The sequence below is a fragment of the Lathamus discolor genome, chromosome 4 (genome assembly GCF_037157495.1).
Source record: "Lathamus discolor isolate bLatDis1 chromosome 4, bLatDis1.hap1, whole genome shotgun sequence".
In the NCBI taxonomy this organism is placed as follows: domain Eukaryota; kingdom Metazoa; phylum Chordata; class Aves; order Psittaciformes; family Psittacidae; genus Lathamus; species Lathamus discolor.
The window spans coordinates 22350568-22372721 of NC_088887.1; the positions used below are offsets into that span (position 1 = coordinate 22350568).

Sequence of the window (22154 nt, forward strand, 5' to 3'; positions counted from 1 at the left end):
GGGGCGCACAGGTGTGCCGGTGCGTGCGGAACCACCTTGCACGCGCGCACATGCGCACGCGGACGTGCATGCGGTTGCGGACGGGCAGCGGGGGCGCGCACCCGCGCCTGCACGCGCGCTCCCGCCGCGCCCCGTCCCGGCGGCAGCGGCACAGAGCCCGGGGGCGCGGCGGGACCGACACGCGCAGACCCGCGCCGCCGGCTGCCCGGTGCCGCAGCCCCGCCGCTCCCGCGGCCGGCGCGCCCCCCGCCGGGCCCCGGCCGGCAGCTCGGCCCCGCCCCCGAGGCCCTCTGGTGGCGCCCATTGGCGGAGGCGGCGGCGGGGCGGAGGCGGCGGTGTATATGAAGGGGCGCGGCGGTGGGGGAGTGCGGTTTTTCTGTACCGTGTGCGTTGCCGTCCGTGCCCTGCGCCGGTCCCGCTCGCGCCTCCTGTCGCTCCCCCGACACCGCCGGGTCAGCGCCGCCTGCCGCCCCGCAGCGCGGGCGGGCGCGCACAGACCTCCCCGGTGCCGCGGGGCAGGGTGTCCGGCCGGGGCCTGCCCGCGCCTCCCGCCGAGGGCTAGACTTCTCCCCGCCGCTCGCCCGCCCGCCCGCTCGCCATGGCCCGCGGGAAGGCCAAGGACGGCGACGGCAACTGGAAGAAATTCATCTGGAACTCGGAGAAGAAGGAGCTGCTGGGCCGCACCGGGGGCAGCTGGTGTGAGTGCCGGGCCGGGGGCGGCGGGGCCGGGACAGGCAGCGGCGGCGATGCGGCGGGCGCTGCAGCACGGCCCGCGGCGCCCCGCCTCCGCCGGCTGCGGCGGGGCTGCGGCCCCCGGGGAGGGGGCCGGGGCAGGCGCGTACCCGCGGTGCGAGGGCGGGCGGGCCGTCCTTGTCCGTCCTCCCCGGTGTCCTGTGGGGGCCGGGGGACGCTGCTCGCGGAGGTGCGGCCGCAGGTGGGGCTGCGGGTGAGGCATGGTGGGTCGTCGGCCCCGGGATGGAGGCTGGGGCGGCCCGACCTTGGTGAGGGCGCCTTGTCCTTGGGTCTCCTTACGCGGCGGCTGGCCCGAGCCTGGAGCATCGCCGTCGGGGAAGCCTGCCTTAGGCTTCAGGGTGGCTTTTCTTTTTTTCGATTTTCTCTGGAGAAAGGAAACCGAGCTAATTTTACCTCTTCCAACGAGAACAATTGGCTTTTAATGTCTCTGCAAGAAGGAAATAGCCGTATGTGCATTTGTGATTAAATGCTCATGATGTATTTATTAGGCGCTGTGAAAATAGCACTTAGATAAAGAGGTTTTCAACATTTTCTCTACGCAAATATCCAGGCTTCTAGTTACTGCCAAGTGCAGCTAGCACGTTGAGCCATCCTCGAGGTGTTGAATTCGCCTACTATTGTAACAGTTGTGGCTGGAGGTGCCACATCCCCAGCTCTAGCTCTGGCGGGTGGACTAGAGCAGGCTTCTGCTGTATTTTTACGTGAGCGGAATTGGGCTGTGGGTGCGCATGGATAGGTACTTCTGTTCCTGAGGCACCAGGCAGCTGCGCAGTGCTTCGAACACAGGCTGAACTAGGTCCTGTCAGAGTGCCCGTACCTATCCACCTAGGACCGATTTCCATCTACAAGCTGATGATCATACTCCTCTGTTATAAGCCTACCTGTTGCAGGAAGCTTTCTAGTTCAACCCTGGGATGTTGGGTTGCCAGACCCGCTGCGCATTTTCTGAGACCTTGGGGTGGTTTTGACCTTTAAGGTGTCTTTGGTCTTAAGAGCATCCTGGCTGGGAACCTGATTAAATAAACTATCTCCCAGCGTTTGCCTTTTGATATTACAAAACTCAAAGGCGTTACGCTGCAGACACCAGCATTAGTGTTTGGTTTGTTACAACAGCACCTCCTATGACCGTGCTCTGGAAAAAATTTCCACACGTCCCTGACGTCACGGCCATTTGCTTTACGCTGCCTGGATACCAAAGAGTGCTTTTAACTCTTCGAGCACCACATTACGGCACCTATCTCTGCCCTCCAGCCCTGGCTACCTCCTGTGCGCTTGAGGAAGACAGACGAGAGGATGGAGCTCCTTTCTGACAGCATCCCTCAGCCTTCCTGTCACTGACTATCCCTCTTCCTGCTTGCCTCTGTCTTTCATAGACTTAAAAAGAAAACCAGAACCGCCTGCTTTCGTTGGGAGGCTTCTCCAGTTATGGATTGTTTTCATGATGGGGCTAGGCAGCAAGGAGGAATACTTCCATCTACTGCTTCGTCTGTGTCCTTTGTGGCTTGTCACTAGAAGTCCTTCAAATAAGCTGCCTTATTTTTTGTTTGTGATTTGATGAGAACAGTCTGAGATCAAGTGGGCTCTCTTTCAAGTTCTTCTTGGCCTTTGCTTGCTCCTGCATCCTGATTAGCATATAGTTGCTTGGCATGGGCTGGCTTACCCTTCTGTAGACAGCCTGGTGATGCCTAGTACAGCATGTTACTGTGCAGTTAATCAGCTGAGATAATCCTTGTAAACTGGTAACTGATACCCAGTGTGAGCCATGCTGTGTCTCCAGGCTCTTCTCCACACCCCCCCCAAGTTTATTCTAGACATCTCCCTTTAGACTGAAACTAAATTCAACCTTTTGTTATTATGTAAGTCACTTTTTAATTGATATGAGCAGTGCTGGAGTGCCCTTGCAGACACAAGGCTGCTAAATGCAGTACTGTGGCATGGCTGAGTACTTTCTTACAGTTGAGATGGAGCACTGGAACTAATTTGGGCCTGAATTCTGCTCCCCTTGTCTTTAATGGAAGTGAGGAGAGATCAGACTTTACAATCGCTTGTAAACCTGAATGAAACATTTACTGTAGACTTGCCTGGAAACAGATCTGAGGCCCAGAGCTTTGTGGAATCTGTGTCCTTCAGAGCACACCTTTAGTACAGCTTCTTGCTGCTGGGCACTTTCTTCACTGCAACTCTGTCGCTTGTGAAAGCATGTGATGGTAGTGCAGGGTCAGCCAAGGGGTCCTTTAAAATATGGAAGAGCGTAGTTTAATATTCATGTTTTACAATCCCAAATCCCAATTCATCCGTTTCAAGTTTTTTTAGGGGCTTATGCTTCCAGCCCCCCAGGCAACAGGGATGATTACTTTGCATCAGGGTATAATCTTGCTGCTAAATATGTGCCTCTGCAGCAGGGCACGCATCTGAATGCGGTGCACTGGGCTCTTCCTTGGAAGTGGCAAAGGTTGGAAATTTTGTCCTGGAATGTGACTGCCTTGAGGGCTTGTTTTGATTCCTCTTTCTGTTTTTCTCTTGCAGTTAAGATCCTCCTCTTCTATGTCATCTTCTATGGTTGCCTGGCAGGTATATTCATTGGGACCATCCAAGTGATGTTACTCACTGTCAGTGAATTTGAGCCCAAATACCAGGATCGAGTGGCACCTCCAGGTAACTAAATAGGAGGCCCATGTTTGACTCGGTGCAAGCTGTTCTGGGGAGGTGGGTTGGTTACTCACCTCAAGAAGGAGGATGAAATAAGCATGTCGTTGCTGCAACACATTTGTAGGGGGTGGTTATGTTCTCAGCTTTCTGTGTTAACAGTACCGGGGCTTGAAGGCAATCCTGCTAGAATTAAAGGTTGCATCACATAAAATATGTCTCCTGTCTGAGGGGAGCTCGGACCTGGGTTGATCTTCTTCCCTTCCCCTGAACTGAAGCAATGGAGTGAGGCTTAAGAGGCTTCACTTGGGAATGAGCTGTATGAAAAAGCTGGATTCAGTTTTTCTTCATAGCCACTGTGTTCCCATGGGTAAGCGAAGGAATAAGGTAAAATGATAGCTTTGTCTGTGAAACTGGGGTGTGCAAGGAGAAAGGGGACACTACCGATTCTGGGTGAGCTTGAAATTGTGTTAGCCAACATTGACCTACACTATGATCTTGAGGAGGTGGTGGCATTTACTAATGGGCATTTTAATTTAATGTGCTGTGGGAGGCTAAAGGTGGGTCTTGTAGCTGCTGATACACAATCTACCCTTAACTAGACAGAGTTAAGTCTCTGCTCAGGATTGAAATGATCACTTGGGTGCTGTCTGTGGCCAGCCTGCCTTGGGCAGGGGCAAACGGAGTACCCGGCCCTTGCAGCAGGTTCCCCCCTCTACTGCGCCATCTGATTGCCAACGCAGCCCGCGGCAGCTCAGAGCGCGGTGGGGGAGCTGCACAACTGCTGCTTTCCCACATTGCGGATGACCTTGAGGCTGCTTGGCACCGGGATGGTAACGATCTGTCTCCAGTTGCTCTGTAAAACAGTTCAAAAGCTTTTAATAACGGTGGTATTTAAGTGACAATTGTGAGGCTGATGGCTTGTAGCAACAGAAGTTGGCTCTGGTGTTGCACAGTGTTTTACCAGCCCCACTGTCTGCAGTGCTATGCTGCAGTTACTGCCTGCTGTAACAGCGCAGGGAATGTTACCAGCACCAAATGGTGTTATGTCTCAGCAAAGAATAATCTTTTCAGATAATTGCTTTTCCACCACCACTTTCCAGAGACAGAATAGAAAATGGAACTGCTGTGTCAGTGTGTAGCACTTCCTAATCTACCAGCATTCTTATGCACTGGAGGTGGCTGCTGCTGTCTCTGCAATGGGCTCTGACATTTGCAGGAAAGACTAAACTGTTGCTGATGCTGCCCAGAGGCATTAGCTGCATCTGAAAAGCCAACATGGCCAATGGGGGTGTAGTTATTGTTTGAATAATGTGTTTTTCCCTGGCTGGAGCGCAGTGGTCTCACCAGATGTGAAATGAGTGAAGAAGCCCATGGATCTTGGGTCATATCCAGATAGACCTCCTGTTTAGCCTCATGTCACATAAATACTCATTCTAGGTAAACAGTTTGCTTTCTGTTTAATAGCAGTTTGGTATTCCAATTTCGAAGCGAGTCTGTAGTAGGATTCCTGTGTAAGATTTCAGCCTGCAGAGGATTTTTATTCACCTCTCAATTGCAGACTGCACCGGGTTTTCTGGGGCTTACCCTTTTATTTTTAAGCGAAAAAGGAACTGACTCTCAATGCTCTTGTAGTGTGTACTGTGGAAATCAAAATGGAGGAAGAATGAAAAGGTCATCAGGGCTTTCAGGACATGTTCTGAAATCAAAGGGAACAAAATCCACCTCCTTGAATATATGACAGTAGGCAGCCAGTAAACAAGGGATTGAACCAAGCCCTAATGAAGCAGGCACACACAACTTCAAGGAAACAGTTACCAGTTAGTAGCACAGAGCCCTTTGCAGGGCATCATGTGACAGTGCTTTCCGCAGATGCGGACAAGCAGCGGGTGAGGTGTGCTGGAGGTTGGCTCTTAACATCAAGTCCATTTCTGGTCCTGTGGTGCAGCATCCATTAGACCATGATTCGGTGTAGGGTTTCCAAGAGGGGGATGCTGTAGTGAGCTGCTGCACTGCTGTGCTTGGGAGGTCAGCAATCCTATACTCCCCTGCTGCATAGGGCTCTTCCCTGCGCTACCAGCACAGCTGCTCTTCCGACAGCAAACACATGTGGGCATGTTCACCCCTGCTCTTGGTGAGCATCGAACTGTTTTTTGTGGTCTGGGATCCCTGCAGACCATGAATTACATACAATATGGTGTTGTGCAGTTCTTGTTCCTGATTCTTGTGGGAAGACTTGCAAACCACGTACATCAGCAGCTTGATAGAGACCTGGGTTTTCTAGGAAGCTAGAAAACCTGATTTTATTCTTGTTACAGTGCTCTGTCCTTCTTGGGCAAGTCACTGTTGTTAACACAAAATGGCTGGGAAAGGGAAGCTGTGCTTCTCTTCAGGATTTGCAGGGGAAAATGCTGAAGGGTCTGCCATAGATCATTCTTGTTCTGAAATACAACAGATTTCATAACAGCAACAGAGCCTACAGGATGTTTTATTGAGTTATTGACATAGATATAACATTGAAAGCCAGAAAGTGCTATTTTTATAGCCAAGTGTCATTAATATGCTAATTGGTTTCTGCATTGAACACAACAGGAATGTGATCCAGGGCTTCAGGCCACGCTGAGGTTTGTACCTTTCCATGATAGTATTTTTTTTTTTCCTCCTCTTTTTGTCTTGGGGCTGGGGAAGAGGCAGTGCAGCTCACCTTGTCCAGCCTCGCCATTGCCACAGCCCCAGCTCCATGTATGCTGCAGGCTCGGACTCTGCTTTAGGCACAGAGGAGTTACCCTGCTAATAGGGAAGGATGAGGATATGGCCACTTAAACACAGCGCGCCGAGTGTTTGAAATACTCCTCCATTCTCCTCCTGCCCTTTCCCACCCCAATATAAATTGGGCTGTGTATCCTGCCATCTTGTGGTGTGCATCCCGTGAAACACAGCATCCCATCGTGAGGGCTTGTGAGGGGCCAGAGTGCCCGCTGCTGCCTAAGGCTCTTCTGGAATGTCAGCTGGAAGGAAGAATCCCTGTTCAGGCTGGGGGATTTCAGGTGTCTCAGCTTCAAGTGCTGCCTGGCTGCGATGTGCCTGGGCAGTGAGTGTGTGTCATGGCAAAAGCTGCTCTGCTGCATATTCCCCACTTGGATTGTTTACTTTGGAGAGCAGCAGGGAGGTGGCAGCAAGGGCCTGGTTTGGGGATGAGGTGTAGGGTAACTAGAAGCTTGTAAGGACATTGCTTGGTATGGAGACTTTTACAGTCTATCATCATTTGGGGGGTGTAAATAGGAGCAGGGTAGTGATCACTCCATTTTTCTGTGTCATCAGACAGGCTCACTCTGAAACAAGATTATACTGTACTGGGAAATATGCATCACACGATGAAGCAAGAGGGGTTTCTATGGACTTGCACAACCATTCCTAATATCAAGCCTGACTTCCCATTTCTAGTTTCTTCCTCTTCACCCTCAGGACACCATTTTTCCTGAAGCATAGTAAGATAAAGGCTATCTGGAAAACCTGGTTTTAAATGAACTTGAATAAATGCAGTTTTAATCTGCAGTGATGTTTTGGAAGTGGAATTGTGGCTGGAAAAACAATTGATGACTTTACCAAAAGGCAAAAAAATAAAGTCATGTACCTTTGTACACTTACAGAGTTAGAAAGCCAACAGAAGGTGGTGTCTGTTACCGAGTCAATGCATCACTCATCATTTATGTGGACTGTGTCAGTCAAGGGCAGACAGGAGTTGTAGCTCCCAGCAATGACTCTTAAGAGCCAGTTGCAGAAAATTTCTAAAGCAGTTAATCATTATTTTAGCAATCAGTTACTTGATTCTTCCACATGTGAGGAGCAGCATCACCACACATGACACCGTGGTGCATCTCTGTGGTAACAGCATGAGATGCAGAACTGTGGCAAACAGGTTATAGTCTGAAGATGGGGAGAGGGTTGGGTTATTTGACTCCTGGCTACAAAAGCGCTGGAGACCTTATTTCTTTTTTCCCATGTGATTTCCTTATGAGTGGCTTCTTCACGTACAAGAAGCCCCGAAGAGGCTTTATTCGTGTCTGTAACTTACTGGATCCACACACTCCCTTAGGTGGCTAGCAACCCATGGAAGGTAGCACTGGAGTGCTAGTTTCAGTTCCCTAATAGGGATGAGAGGTTTCAGAGGAGTTCCGCAGGAATCACCTCCTCCTGTTGTACCAAATCAACACGCTTCTTTTTAAATAGGATTGCTTAAGAAAGATTCGGTGATAGTGCTGCTCTGATAACAGCCCTTTAGCTTTTACTTTGGATATGGGATGTACAGATGGAAAGCGAAGAAGGAAATGATAGGTCTGTGTTGAGGGGTTTGAGCCTGGTCCATTGCAGGTATGTGAGAATGGAGGTTGTTGTGGAAGCCAGTAATACATTTTTAATCGGGATGAAACTATTTTTCATAGCAAGTCTTTCATCTTCACAAAAATTACTTCCTCGCTTCATAAGCGTGAAGATTGATCTGCACTTTGCTCTGTTCCTGAACAAAGAAAGTGCCTGCTGTACCAAAGCCTGATGTAGTCTGGCTCAGCCAAGTACCTGCAAATGGCCACGGTTAGGCTGAAAGCAACCTATGGCTGCAGGCCAAGGCTGCCTGGCAGGAATGGCTGTTCTCTTGTGCTGGCCACTGGAACGGCTGCAGGGAAGCGCCGCTTGCACGGGGTTCTGCCTGGGCGTTGGTGCTGTTCTGCAATGATCTGCAAGACAGGGAGGCTTTGGGATGGGAGTCAGTTCTAGCCAAGTCGCTCATCTCATGGGTGGAGGGTTGGCTTTGGGCTGTACGTATCAGGAGCCAGGCTGTCCTAACCAGAGAATGGGGATATTCTGTGAGGTGGCTTTTATACACCACAGGGTGCCTGTTGCTGACCTTTCCTTTTCCTTTGCCACCTCTGCATGTGTACTTTTATGCATTACCTTGGATAAGACAAAAATCAGGTGGAGAGTTCCTTCATCATAGAGGTCCTGAGCAAAGCTTAACAAGCCTGGACAAGCCTGCTTGATTCTTGTATGTGTACACTTGAATGACCCATCTGTAACTTGAACTCAGGGAAAGGCAGACCCAGGAGGGAACCAAGGCCTGGCCTGCCTTTGCTGCAATTCCAGATAGCCGCTTCAGGTGACTGAGCCTACAGCTTCTTAGCTGAGTGGTAACGCGAGGAGGGTTTGGCAGGATGACTTTGAAGTCCCTTATTAAAATGGAACGCAGCTTATTTTAGCTATATTTAGTGATAACCATTTGTGAAGCAAGAAATCAGGCGACTGTTCAAAAGGATGCTGAAAGCCTCTGCCTTTGGAGGGTAGGACATAATTCTGCTAGTGGAGTAGTAAGTTGCTTCTAAACTAGTAACGCTCAGCCTGGTCAGTTTGTACCAGAGGGATTCTTGAGCAGTTAAAGCTGCTTCCTGGAATAAAACTTGAAACCCCTGAGCTCCTTGCTGGATGTCTCGCAATCTTTGGCGACCAGGAGCTGCGTTGAGGGGAACAAAGCTAATCTTTGTCCTAGGTTACAAATTCCAACCCGGTGGGTAGTGGGGGGGGGAGTGGTGAGCTGGCTTGAGGAGGGACTAAGCAGAAGCACTTAAGTGGCTTTGGAAAAACTGCTGGAGTCACAAGCTCTTGTGGCTTCGGGCCAGCCAGCTAAGCTGCCTCAGTTTTGCACCAGGGGAACGTGTTTGCAACGGGGCTGCTCCAAAAGCTGTCTGAGCAAATGCTGCTCCCCTGCTCCTTTTTCTTGTTCTTATTAAAATGAGGATGACAGACTGAACAGGAGTTATGACCTTGGTAATTACAGTGGCTGTCACAAAAGCAGCGTGAACTGCAGTTCCCATTACCTAAGTCCGAAGTGTTAGTCATGCATTGATGCATTCAGTTAAAATGTGACCTGGACATTGTGAGGAGCAACTATTTCCAACTCCCATAATGAAGAGCAAAAGAGTTAGTACTTTGCATCATCTGTAGGCATTACTTGTACCTAGTCCCTTCTCTGTGTTCTTTTCCTATTCATCTTCCTAAATTCCAAAGCGGGGCTAGTTGTACAGCTCATAATCTAGGAAGGTCTTTAAAATCTTTTCCATAAGGTGGTATTTCCTACTCACCTACTTGGTGATGAGCTTCTGATTAGAGAGCTCAGAAGGCTCTTTCTGCAGTCAGAAATACCTGCTTATGGAGTGAAAAGGCCAGAGAATGCGATCAGGCTGATGAATTTACTGAGTGACAAAGCGTCTCCTGCCCTGCATCCTACAAGGGAGGCAACACAAGGGCAATGTGGATTACAACCAGCAGAGTGTGACTACACCTGACTTGGGGAACCTCTCTCATCTTTTATTGCAAGGGTTCACAAATGGACAGTTCTGATTTATCTAAACACAGAGCATGTTTTGCAGGACTTCCAAGGCAGCCTGCTGGGGATACCTGCATAAGAGTAGGCAGCTGCAGGACTTTATTTTATGCCTTTAGTCTCACACACAGTTTCTCTCCTGCCCTTGAGGAGGAGGCAGAAGTGGGCAGGGGACCTGTGGGTGACTGGTTTTTGTGGGGAAAGCCTTGGCTTGTAGCTTCTCCTTTCAATATTTGTCTGCTTAGTGATGCAAACATCATGACAAATACTCCGGGCTGTTGTTGGAAAGAGGAGACAAGAGCCCATCAGAGCCTCCCCTCTAGGGAGCTTAAGCTGTTTTGTGCAAGTTCTGAGGTTTGAAAAATAGATACTAAAATGATTCCCATTCTTGGTATGTGCTGCATTGCCCGGAGGCTGTGTAGCTCTGAGGTGTACTTAATGTTTTCTTCTTGATTTTGCTCTTCTTAGGACTGACTCAAGTCCCCCAGGTACAAAAGACAGAAATCTCCTTTACTGCCTCTGATCCCAAAAGCTTTGAGCTGTATGTGAGGAACATTGAGAAGTTCTTGAATGACTACAAGGCTGATCAACAGACTGAAAACATTATATTTGAGGAGTGTGGGGGTAAGTCTCGATTGCATCCTGCAGCTGAGGGCTCTGACCAGCGCTGCTGCACCAGGTCCATCAGAAGCTGAGGGTGAGCAGTGGTGTTGGTCTCTGTCTTAGGCTGCTCCTTTCATTTTTTTATGTTATTTATATAAATATTGTGATTTCTTTGCCTTCATATAAATATTTATATAGCGGCATATTGGTAAACTGTCAGGCTCTGGTTTCAGTCATACGGGTGCTCATGAAATCAGTTTGGTCAGAGCAGACTCGGCCAGGGATGTATCTAGAAGCTTATTGTGGAGGTTGTTGTTTGGAATTCCCAGACTTCACTTGGAGAAAGTTCCAGCTGACTGTCAGAAGCACGTGGCACTGACCTTATCCTCTCTGAAAGCACTGAGGGGTTTACTGATGGCTAAAGATAGTGTTGGTCCTCTTGACGCAATGTAGCAAAGCGTCTGGGAGGTATTGATTTTTAATAGATGATACGTAATACTGCAAATGGGACTATCACTTCGTAATACGTGCATGTAAAATCTGAGGGCAACCCACTTGTCATCTGGAAGAATCCTCAGTTAAAAACCAAAAGCACTGCAGACTTGCTGGTCTGGGACCAGCCCATGCATGGTGGGGAGGGCTGGGGGCAGGTCTGGGGTGTCATCTGTTTGGATGAGGGGGAAATCCAAACTACACAGTGAAGCATAAGTGTTGCTGTTCCTGACATGCAGAAGATCATGTTGCACATGGTTGTCTTTTCGTCCTCCCCCCATGACAGACATTCCTGCTGATTACAAAGAGAGGGGACTATATAATGATGCCCAGGGCCAGAAGAAGGTCTGCAAATTCAAACGTGAATGGCTGGAAAACTGTTCTGGAATAAATGATCCCACCTTTGGGTACGGTTATGGCAAACCATGCATCCTCATCAAGCTCAACAGAATTATTGGCTTCAAACCTAAGGCAAGTATCTCTTCCCTTTCTAGCAGCAGCTACTGAGGAGGAGGAGGAATTTGCTGCAGATTTGCTGTTCCTGCTTTTGTGTCTCAGGAGAGAGGAAAGATCAGTGTTAAACCCCTTCTGCAGAGGAGAAGCTGTGAGACAAATAGAGCAACTGGCTTTAAAAATACTCTTCACTAAAAAGCAATGAAAACTGCACCCCACAAGTTGGTAGCAGGTAGCAATGACTGCAAACTCATGCTTATTTGCCTAGTAACTTCAGAGCCTGCCAACTGAATTGCTGTAATGGGGGATTTTCTTCAAATGAGAAAACCCATTTTAAAGTTCCTGTGTGTTTCCATGGGATTATCCCAGACCAACTCTATCTGTAGATAGAGTAGTACACTGTGTCAGGCTGCAGTCTACTCTGTTCTTTCCTCAGGCAGTGTGGAGCTGCTAAAGCCACTTAATGAAATGAAGTAGTGCTAATATTAACTATCAGCCTGAAATGTAGGCTATAAAGTGTAAATGACATCTGTGTCAGGCACAGCTCTTACTGCAAGGAAGGTGAGGACATCTTTAGTTATTTAACACAGTTTCCCAGATGCTGTAAGATGTCTGTCACCTACTCGCTCCATGCCGCACCTTGAAGGCATGGTTGCAGTGGTGCTGAAGGGTGTCAGTCTGGACAGGAGCTGCTTTTACTTCTAGGTTTTTTCTGTTGAATAAGATGGTGTGCAAAACCTGCCACTCCATCTTCTGGATGGAAAACAGTGCAAACGGTGTGCTAGGGGCCTTCACCACCGTCCATCAGTGCAGCTGAGGACAAGAACTGATGCTGTCTAACTAATGAATTGTTAGGAACATTTTTCTCTGAAGGGAACCTGTCTGCTAAAAGAAATGAGGTGAATTGTGGCTCATCTGATCCAGGGTGGAAACAGTGGGCACATTTTAGCAGGAATTGGTATGTGGTGGCTGTCGGATGACATAAGATGTGTACGTTTGATGACTGGGGAGGAGAAGGGCTTGGTGTGTTCCCCTTCTCTTTGCCACAGAGCTCTGAAGAGCTCCGGGCTGCATTGAACAGAAGGGCCTAGTCAAGGAACGATTTTACATGTTTCTTCGAGCAGTGACAAGTATGTCCAAGGCAGTATTTGTTTTCCTCGTTCCATGCTCCAGCAGAGACCCTGTGGCCCTCATTTTGGGCAGCGTGCACGTAAAGCAGTATTGAGCCTTGCAAGGTTGTGAGGCAAAGCTGCTGCATGTGTTTAGAGACCAGCGACTAATGCTGGAATTGGTGCTTCCACCTTTCCCTAACGTGCTCGGACCCTTTGTCCTTCCCTGCGGTGGTGTCGAAGTTCGGCGCCATTAGGGTGTGACTGCTGCTCTTTGTTCTGTCCTGTGGCTTTCCAGTCCTGGCTCGCGCACATGGCAGGCAGCTGGCAAATCCTTCCCTGCCACTGCCTGGCTTTGCACGGGTGACACCACAAAATTAAAACTACCATGATGTGCTTGCCTTGGTACCCACAGAAGTAAGGCTATGAAGGACAGACAACAGCTCTGCTTGGGTTAGGTTCCCCTGCTTCTAGCTGTGTCACCGCTGCTCTTCTGTCACCACCGAGAGCTGCTGTCTGCTGTATAACATCTCTTTGCTTTGGGTTTCTTCTAGGCTCCGGCAAATGAGAGCCTCCCTTCAGATGTTATGGCAAAATACCACCCGTATCTCATCCCTGTCCACTGCACTGCCAAGGTAAGGTGAAATACACTAGAGCAGGGCTGGGAAGCTGCAGGGGAAGGCTGAGTCTTTGTCTGAGCGTAGCTGGCCCCTCTGCCGTCCTGCAGTCAGTGGGGGTGGTTCTTACTTAGGATATCTCCCCCTTTGGGACAGGAGCTTCTCAAAACCCCACTGATGATGTCACATAGCACAGTGCTGCCCTCACAGGGAGGGGTAGAAGCAGGGCCAGGTAGTAGAAGGTATCCTCGAAAATAGACATTTTTGCTTCCAAGCACAGATGGCTGAAAGAAGGACTGTTTTGCTTAGCACTGGTGAAGCAGCAAACTGTTTGTAGCCAGAGCTAGTGCACTGGTGTGACAGGAAGCTGTGGTGGTTTCTGAATGCGTGAAGGGGTTGAGGTTTCAAATAAAGAAAAGTCACTTTCTTGGCTCATGCGTGCCGGAAGGTGTTTCATGTGCAGCTACTGGTTAGACAGTGCCTATGTGTCCTCCCTGTCACCGGAATGCCGTCATGCTGTTGAGGTGAGGGTCAGCAATGGCCAAAGAGAGATCATGGTCTCAGTGAAGAACGACCGATGCTGTGAGGATAAAGGGCTGCAAAAGGTAGAGTTTGGGTGAATACCAATGTTTTTTCTTCCTTTTCCTGCCTCTAGCGAGAGGAGGATGCAGACAAAATAGGCACAGTGGAGTACTATGGGATGGGTGGCTACCCTGGCTTTGGCCTGCAGTACTACCCCTACTACGGGAAGCTCCTGCAGCCGCGGTACCTGCAGCCGCTGGTGGCAGTGCAGTTCACCAACCTGACCTACGACATGGAGGTGCGTGTGGAATGCAAGGCCTACGGGCAGAACATCCAGTACAGCGACAAAGACCGCTTCCAGGGACGCTTTGATATTAAATTTGACATAAAAAGCAGCTGATTGTAAGCACAACTCTGTCCTCCCCCTCCCCCCTTCCTCCTAGCCATTTAAAAAGGTTAAAAAAAAAAAAGAAAAAAAAAAGAACAAAAAAGAGAACCTACTAGTCTTGAACAAACTGTCATACGTATGGGACCTACACGTAATCTATATGCTTTACACTAGCTTTCTGCATTTACTAGGTTAGAATGTAAACAAAGTGTAGCAATAGCGACAAATATTTATTCTACTGTAAATGACAAAAGAAGACAAAATTGAGCCTTGGGACATGCCCATTTTTACTGTAAATTATGATTCCATAACTGACTTGTAGTAAGCAGTGTTTCTGGCCCCTAAGTATTGCTGCCTTGTGTATTTTATTTAGTGTACAGTACTATAGGTGCATACTCTGGTCATTTTTCAAGCCATGTATTGTATCTGTTTTCTATTTCTCGTGAGCAAAGACTTTTGCTGTCCAAGGTGTAAATACTCAGTGGGACTAGAACTGGCATGATACTTATCATTTTGTTCCTTTTCCAAGAAAGGCCCACCTGTAAGACTCTGTTTAACAGCACTCCATAAGGCTTCTGACTCTTCTGTGGTGGTAGGGTATTTTATTTGGAGGGGTGGCAGGGGAACTGACTGAAGTGACACTAAAGAGATGGTTGGATACTGTACTGTGCTCGGTAGTGAGTGCTGTCTCTCCACCTCTTCCCTCATGCTCCAGTACGTCATGTGAGAGACCGCGTCAGGCTATCGCTCTCCTCAGTGATAGGCATAACTCTTTGCTTTGTATATTTTCTTTTTCTTCTTTTTTTCTTTTCCTGCTGGAGGCATCGCACACTGTGGTGCTAATGTCTTTATTGAATGTTTTAACCATTTTCATGGTGGAAGAATTTTATATTTATGCAGTTGTACAATTTTATTTTTTCTGCAAGAAAGTGTAATGTATGAAATAAACCAAAGTCACATGTTTGAAAATAAATCTTTATTTTAAACTTTATAAAAGCAATGCAGTACCCCATAGAATGGTGTTAAATGTCGTCTAAAGTGCAAAATTCTATGTTCTAACATGTAATAATAGCCAGGAGTACAGTGCTCTTGTTGATCTTGTATTTCAGTCAGGTTGAAACATTGGACAAATAAATAAATGAACACACCATTCCGTCTGCATGTCTTTTGAGTGCGCTGGGACAGAGGCCGTCAGTTGTCCAGAATCTTGAAGAAGTACTGCACCTATTACAAACAGAAAACAGGCCTTGCTCATTCCCAGGACATGTCAGCTGATGGTGGCTAGAACATACACGGGGGTTGCCCGGCAGTGCTGCTCCTGCCTGTGAGCAGTGGTGTTTGTTACACCCAGTGCCAGTGCAGTGTGCTTTGGTGCTACCTGCGTCCCTCTGAGCTGCATGAGAGGCCCCTGAGGCCCACCTGCCTCTGGTCACACCAGTCATGAACTCAGAAAGTCTTCAGTGTGTCCACCAGTACTGCAGGTCCTCCATGGCTAGAGGCCCAGGCCATACATGCAGTAGTAGCTGTGGTTTATCCTTAGTGTGGGCGAAAGCATGCTCCAGCAGCAGATGCCGCAGGTCCAGAGGGGAGGCTGCACACTTGGTGTCACAAGCAGAAGAAATGGAGTTTCATGGCAGTGACTTGTTCTGTGCTTCTGCTGCGCCAGCAGCACGGTGCTGAGACCAGGCCCTGCCTGACAGGGCTGCTCAGCCTGACAGGATGTGGCAGCTGCCTTCCTGTGGGAGTCAAGATCACTTTAGGCTGTGTGACATGGGTTATGAGGGGGAACTGCTCTGTGGTGAGGTGACTTAACATGACTATTCTGGAGCAAGCTGCTTGATAAAGCCTGCCTCATCGGAACGCATGATACTGGAAAAGCAGCTGCTAAACTTTTTCCCATCTGCTAGAAGGAAAAGCTCAGTCACAGTACGCTGCGGCAGCCACTGTACACATTTGGCTGTTTGACATGGTTCCCTAGGAGCAGAAATTTCCCTTTCTACTGTTCCACTTGCTGCTGTATGTTTGCAGTGAGGCAAGGAATTAACAAAGATGCTGTGATTAAAGTGCTAAAATACTCCTTGAAGGAAGCTCTGCCTGCACGAGGGCTGCAGGAACACTGAGCCAGTTTGGCTGCCAGCAGTTGCTGGGTGCCCTACTGCCACTATCCTTAGGGGGAGGCAGGGGGCATGGCTCAAGGTTCAATAGGATCAACTGCCCCTGCTATTTGCATCGTGGCCTGTGACAGTTCAAAACCAAAAGACCCCAACACCACCAAAACCCGCCCCCAAACTGCTTCACTTGTAAAACGCCCAAGTCACAGTTAGGGTAATTTGTGTCAATTTACTATATGAGCACAAAGTCCAAGTATGAACTAGTAATAAAGATAACGGCTTAGTGCAGGGGTTGGGACAGCCACTGTAAAAAACTTACTGGTGCCCATGCTGGCTCCGTGGAGCGATGTCTGAAGGGGTCCCCATACTGTACTCTAGGCAACCGCATCTGACACAAAGCAAAACCAAACCTTTACCTGCCCCCACCACTTTCTAGCACCAAAGCAGTGAAAGCTGGGTGGCCTCCACTGACCACTAATTAACTCAGCAGTAATGGCAATAGCTACCGTGGCCCTGCAACCTGCAGCCATCAACTGCCAAGACCCCACTATTCACAGGCCTCATGACCATGCTGTAACAAATGGGCTGTGCCCCACCATCCCCCCCAAAAGAAGCCAACACAACCCCCATAGCCTCACACATCCCCTCTCCCCATTAGAAATGCAGCTGTAATGTATCAGACCAAGTAGAGCGACTGCATTAAAAGGCTCCAGGAGGGTTAAAAAAACCCCATCAACAAACCAAACCACCAAACGCTGCTACCACAGCCTTGTTCTGCTTCACGGCTGGAGGCAAGCAGGGTAAATGGTCAAGCTGTGACATCTCACCAACCCAATATACAAGTTGCACTGCTTTCCTTTTTGTTTTTACTGTTTTATATCTGTGCTGTACTGCCCATGGAAAACCTGCTCTCCGCAGGCAGGCACCGCTCTCCCTACTGCCTGGTAGGACATTATGTTATAAACTGCCAGTGTGAACATGTTGTTCTTTCTGCCAGATTGGCTCAACGTAGTTAAATATAATTATAGCCATTAAAGAGAATTTTATCTCCCCTCTTGTTGCTATAGGACACCTGCATTTCAAGGTTAGAGACACACAAAAATACTAAAAAGCGCAGAGACACACACACACAGACACATTTAAGGCCCAGGCCCCTTAAGGCTGTGTCCACATGAACGCTTGCACTAACAAGCAACCTGTTTTACAGCTCTGAGTGCTGGCACTTGCAGGCTTCTGCTCACAGCCTTGTTCCCAGCCTGGCTGAAGGCAGGCGGCATGGGGCAGGCATGACCCTCAGCATGTGTGGTAACCTGCGCCACGAGCAGAGGAAAAGACCAAGCACAGCACAGGCTGTTCTTTGTGGGTCCTAACTCTGGGTCCAGCCTCAGCCTGGGGTGCCCATACAACTACTGCCACCACAGGCCCCATGTCCCTGCCATGGGGCACTTTTGATGGAGCTGTGTCTACTCCCACTGCTTCCTCTGGGCTACCTTGGCCGAAGCAACGAGTCCTCCCTGGGGTTCGGTAATGGTCCACCCCTGCGGCACACACAGATGCAGGTGAACGCTGTCCTCACCCCACTCCCACTCCCTGGCTGTTAGCAACAAAACGCATTACACTGTTTCAGTCCTTAAAAGCCTCTGATTCTACGCAACTGATTTTCCCAGGCCACGCTGAACAACTTCAGCCTGCTCACAACCTATGGAAACCCCCTTCTCCTCAACTAGCTTTTATCGGATTGTTGAAGGTCCACGCAGACAGTACTGGCGAGCCTTGGACACCAGAACAAACATGCTACCTATTGTATAACATGCAAAACTAGGTGCCGGTATGTTCTCCCTGTGTATAATTATCTTTATGTGGGTCAGCTGCCACCCAGCTCCCAGCAAAACCAGTTAAGAGCTGGCATGTATGTGGTACACAAGAAAGATCACTCTAACAACCTCGCCCTTGGGAGTATGGCATTGCTGGACAAGAAACATCAAAAACAAGGGCCATCTGTTACTCTGCTCACATGACAATACTTATGATGCATTGTAAGGATTTCAGCACCACCAGCAGTTCTGGGGTGCCACTATTTTATGAAGCCCCAGCTGGAGACACCTTGAAGAATCACATTCTAAAAGCACCAGGTCCTTTTCCAGGGGGATCCAGGACCTGGAGGTACTGGCACCAAGCAAGCATCCAGGTGGGGGGGGTTAGGTATTCCAAAGCCCTCTGTATTTAGGAAGTCCAGTTACTCACTTTCCCAGGGTCCGAGTACAGTATAAACCACCAAAAAGTAAGCTGTGCCTGTACAAAACATCTCAACAAGCCCCACGGCAAGGTCAGCTTCTCTGAGCCAAGCACACCCCTGGTCTCTTTACAGGACCCAAAAATGGCAGAGGACAAGCCCACACAAGAACTGATCTGAAATGAATCAAACACATTTCACAGGTGCCACCCAAATGTCCTTCAAATGATGCCAACATTCAGGTGTGCTCACTCCTTTCCAGGGATGAAACAGGATTAAATTTAACATCAGGATGTTACAGATCCCAGGAACCACCTACCTGCTTTATAGCATGCAGCTATGCCTGCTCTAGCTCCTGGTCAGGGACAAACAACAATAATGTTCAGGAAGTAATAACGGGTGAATAACTATGACCTCCTGGCTCTGGCCAGAACTGCTTCATAGGAGAAGCTGAGAGCTGCTTTAGCTCTGTGGAGTTTCACTTTGGTGACACAAGTTCCCTGCAAAACTCGCACTACTGAACTGGCTGCTCCCTCTGTGTGCTTCCATGCATCACCACTAAGTTTCAGTGGTTAATACAGCAGGCAACAGCAAAATCCAGTTCAATGGCCTGGCTGAGCACAAACTATTGTCATCTGAACAATGTGTGCCCTAAGAGCATGGAGAGGCCAGCAAAATAGGAAGCAAATTAAGAGAGGAGCCAGTCTTCCACAGGAGAGCAAAAAGATCTTCGTAGTAACGCAGGACCCAGCGCAGGCACAAAGTGAAGATTTCAAGTATAAGAATTACAGACACTTACAATTTAATTCTCCTCCTGCCCAGAGAAGCAGCACTGAAGAGAGGTGCCAGCTGAGCAGCTCCAGAGTCAGAACTTTTGTCTACAGAAGAACAGATCCAGGTACGCACTGAATGATATCAGCCTGAATGGTCCTACAGGCACCACTACAGCTTGCCTCAAAGAAAACCCTGTCACTGAAAGGGGACCTCAACATTCATGGTGCACTTCTCCTGTTCCCCTGGGCTGTCAGTTTTCAACAAGAGTTCCTGTTAGAATCACTCACAGCAGAAGCAAGGGAGCTGATGGGAAGACATACTGGTAGGAAATGCTAAGATCACAGATTCAGTTCTCATCCACCACCAGAGTGATGACAGCAATTTCAGCCCTTCCTCATCTCTGCTGAACCAAAATTGGCAGCTGGGAGTTGGAAGGCTTTTGCGTCCCTGTATTAATTTAGAGCCTGACAGTCATCTCGGTGCCTTTCATGGACCTGGACACGTCCTCACCAGTACACTCTCCCCAAAACCACCACAAAACTGTAGCTCCTTGGTTCAGCACAGGTATCCAGGCACATGATCCAGAGAGTCTTTGCTGACCTCCAGTTTCAGCATCACTGCACTCTCCCTGAACACTTACGCCTTATAATTTTTTACATGTTATCTCAGTTTGAGGTCTCTAGTAGGAACCAAAAATCTCTCCTTGCCCATTAATCTTGGTTTGTACATCATTCCAAACCTGCCAACTCTGTTAGCAAGTGCACTTGCTAAAACCTAAAATGTATTTCAGCTACAGTTCACACTCAACTAAACCATGACTAAATCATTTGGTTAACACAGTGAAACCCCATGGATTCATACCATCCTTCCAGCCACAAGCAGTCCACAGACATAAAAAATGGTTGTCAAAGAAGAGGCTCTACTTACTCACTGCTTTATTCTGAAAAGAATTATTTTCCCACATTAACCTGAGGAGGGTTTAGTCTTGGTAAGTTTGTTCAGAAAACAAAAAAGGAAAGTCAGTCACCCCTGCCTCTCCCTCAAGCATCACACACTGCAAGAAATGAAGCCGGTCAGGCTGCCCAAGGCAGAACAATGTGTACATATGCACTTCAACTGTCCAAGGTAATTTCTTAAGTACAACTAGGACAAACCCCCATTATGCACCAAAAAATAAAACTTTGCAATGGAAGGTTTTATTAAAGAAACACAACAAGCTAACACGTCCTGCTTTTATGCCATATGCTGTTAATGCAGTCACCTCAAACACTGCATATGGTTAAGATCAACTCTGAAAATACAGTGAAAGAGGACAGGGGAAGCTCCTTGAAAATTGTACCATAAAAAGATTAGAGAAATCTCAATTCCAAACAGGATGTAAACGAGAGGACAAGACAGTAATTAGTTACAACACAATCAAAACACCAAGAAAGTGAGTTTTGTGCTAATTACTTTGTTACACCACAAGAAAATTAAGTGAACTTGAAAACTTACTGAAAATAACAAAGTGTTGTTTTTACATCACACGTAACTACTGTGCTGACTCAGACTACTGATTTATGAAGTACAGATACTTGGAGATCTAAGAAGAAGGTATATGTTCACTGAATCTCCCAATTCCATGGCATAAGCCAACTGCTCAGCAGCTGGGGCTGAACACATTAGCCCAGGATGCTCCCAGCCAGAAGTTCTACTCCTCCTTTAGCAATGCCTTTGGTCACCATCAGAAGAGATCACTGGCCTGGCAGAGCTATTGAAATGAAATAAAATGAAGGGTCCTGGCTCCTATCACACATGAAAAATTACAACATGACAGTGAGTACTGCTTTCCCAGTGATCCCTCTGAGTCAGCAGGATCACTGCCTCTGCACATCATGCTCATGTTGAGAGACTCTTGTCTGTCTCAAAATCAGGAGCTCCTGTGGAGCTCTGGTACGATGCCCCTGAACCAGTCAGATGATAGGTACAGACAAGACACTATGGATGTCGATGTAAGCTGCGAGCATGTCCTGAACACTGGATAAAAACACTGAAAAGGGCCCCTGCTGAAGAAAAGCCTGGTCTGAATGTGTTCATACAAGCCACAGGCATCGCGGAGCCTCCTCGCCAATGCTGATCTAAGGCTCTCCAGCCGGCTCAGAGAGCACCGACAGTCAATGGTCCTCACAAGCTACCAGATTATGGCCAATAGAGGTTGGCTGTAAGTGGTTGTAGAAAGAGAACGTGTTTCCTCCCACATCACAGATTCAAGCAACCATGGAAGCAACAAGCAAATAAAGGAAGTAGAAGGCAGCCAGCATCTAAAGCTCTTCCTGAGCAACACAGATGTTCAGCAGGGTACTATTTGGCCACAATACCCAACAGGCTGTACCTGGCAGCAGGGTAAAAGTTGTGACAGGTAAGACAGTAACAAGGTATCCTGAAAAAACTCCCAACCAACTAAGCAAAAAGCATCACCTGGTCCACCACTAGTGGCCTTGCAGGCACCATCACAAGCCCCTGTGTAGACCGTGGCTCCCTGTGCTGTCAGGAAATATCCCACCAAACCAACAGCATAAATTCCCCCAGCACAGTGCTCAAACTTCCTTCTAAGCAACATCACTCAACCTAGAAAGCTCCATCCCTCCGTGGAATGGGTCAGTGTTAAGGGGCCAAGAGTTCAAGTCTGAGCAGCCCTCTGCAACTTCTACACTCCTGCTGTGTGCTAAACTATGTATTGTCATGGCAGGACTAGACTCTTGACACCTGAGTGACCAAGTTTCTCTTCAATACCTGGACTGAGTAAGGCAGCTACCAGAGAAAGCCCACAGTCCCTGGTTTGTGGCTGGATAGCCCCGGGACACAGTCTCTCTCCAACAGCACAGCAGTAACTACCACTGATGCCAGAGTTGAAGGAAACTTGCCCTCTTAGCAACTCTGGCCACTTAAGGGAATTGCCTTTTGCTCGGACTTGCCTATATATCTCGGTATATCTCAGATATACTTGTAGACATATCATTCCTGCCTATATGCCAATGCACTTAGGGTTAAGGACAAAGAGGGAGAATCCAGCTCTTCCTGAAACCAGAAGATGCTTGACT

At 48.4% G+C, this 22154-nt stretch overlaps 2 protein-coding genes across 4 annotated transcripts in view; one reads left to right on the plus strand and one right to left on the minus strand.

The window, feature by feature from the left end:
* The first annotated feature begins 363 nt into the window (after positions 1–363).
* On the plus strand, positions 364–15106 carry ATP1B1 (ATPase Na+/K+ transporting subunit beta 1). The gene is made up of 6 exons (XM_065676654.1): positions 364–698; positions 3280–3408; positions 10241–10396; positions 11154–11338; positions 12984–13064; positions 13702–15106. The coding sequence occupies exons 1-6, from the start codon at positions 599–601 to the stop codon at positions 13966–13968; spliced, it is 918 nt and encodes a 305-aa protein (XP_065532726.1). The 5' UTR covers positions 364–598; the 3' UTR covers positions 13969–15106.
* Positions 14918–22154, minus strand: part of NME7 (NME/NM23 family member 7) — a 93141-nt gene continuing 85904 nt past the window's right edge. For all 3 annotated transcript variants that reach the window (XM_065676651.1, XM_065676652.1, XM_065676653.1), the window contains one exon: positions 14918–15180. In XM_065676651.1, coding sequence (XP_065532723.1) covers positions 15148–15180 — 33 coding nt within the window. In that variant the 3' untranslated portion in view covers positions 14918–15147. The remainder of the gene's footprint in view (positions 15181–22154) is intronic.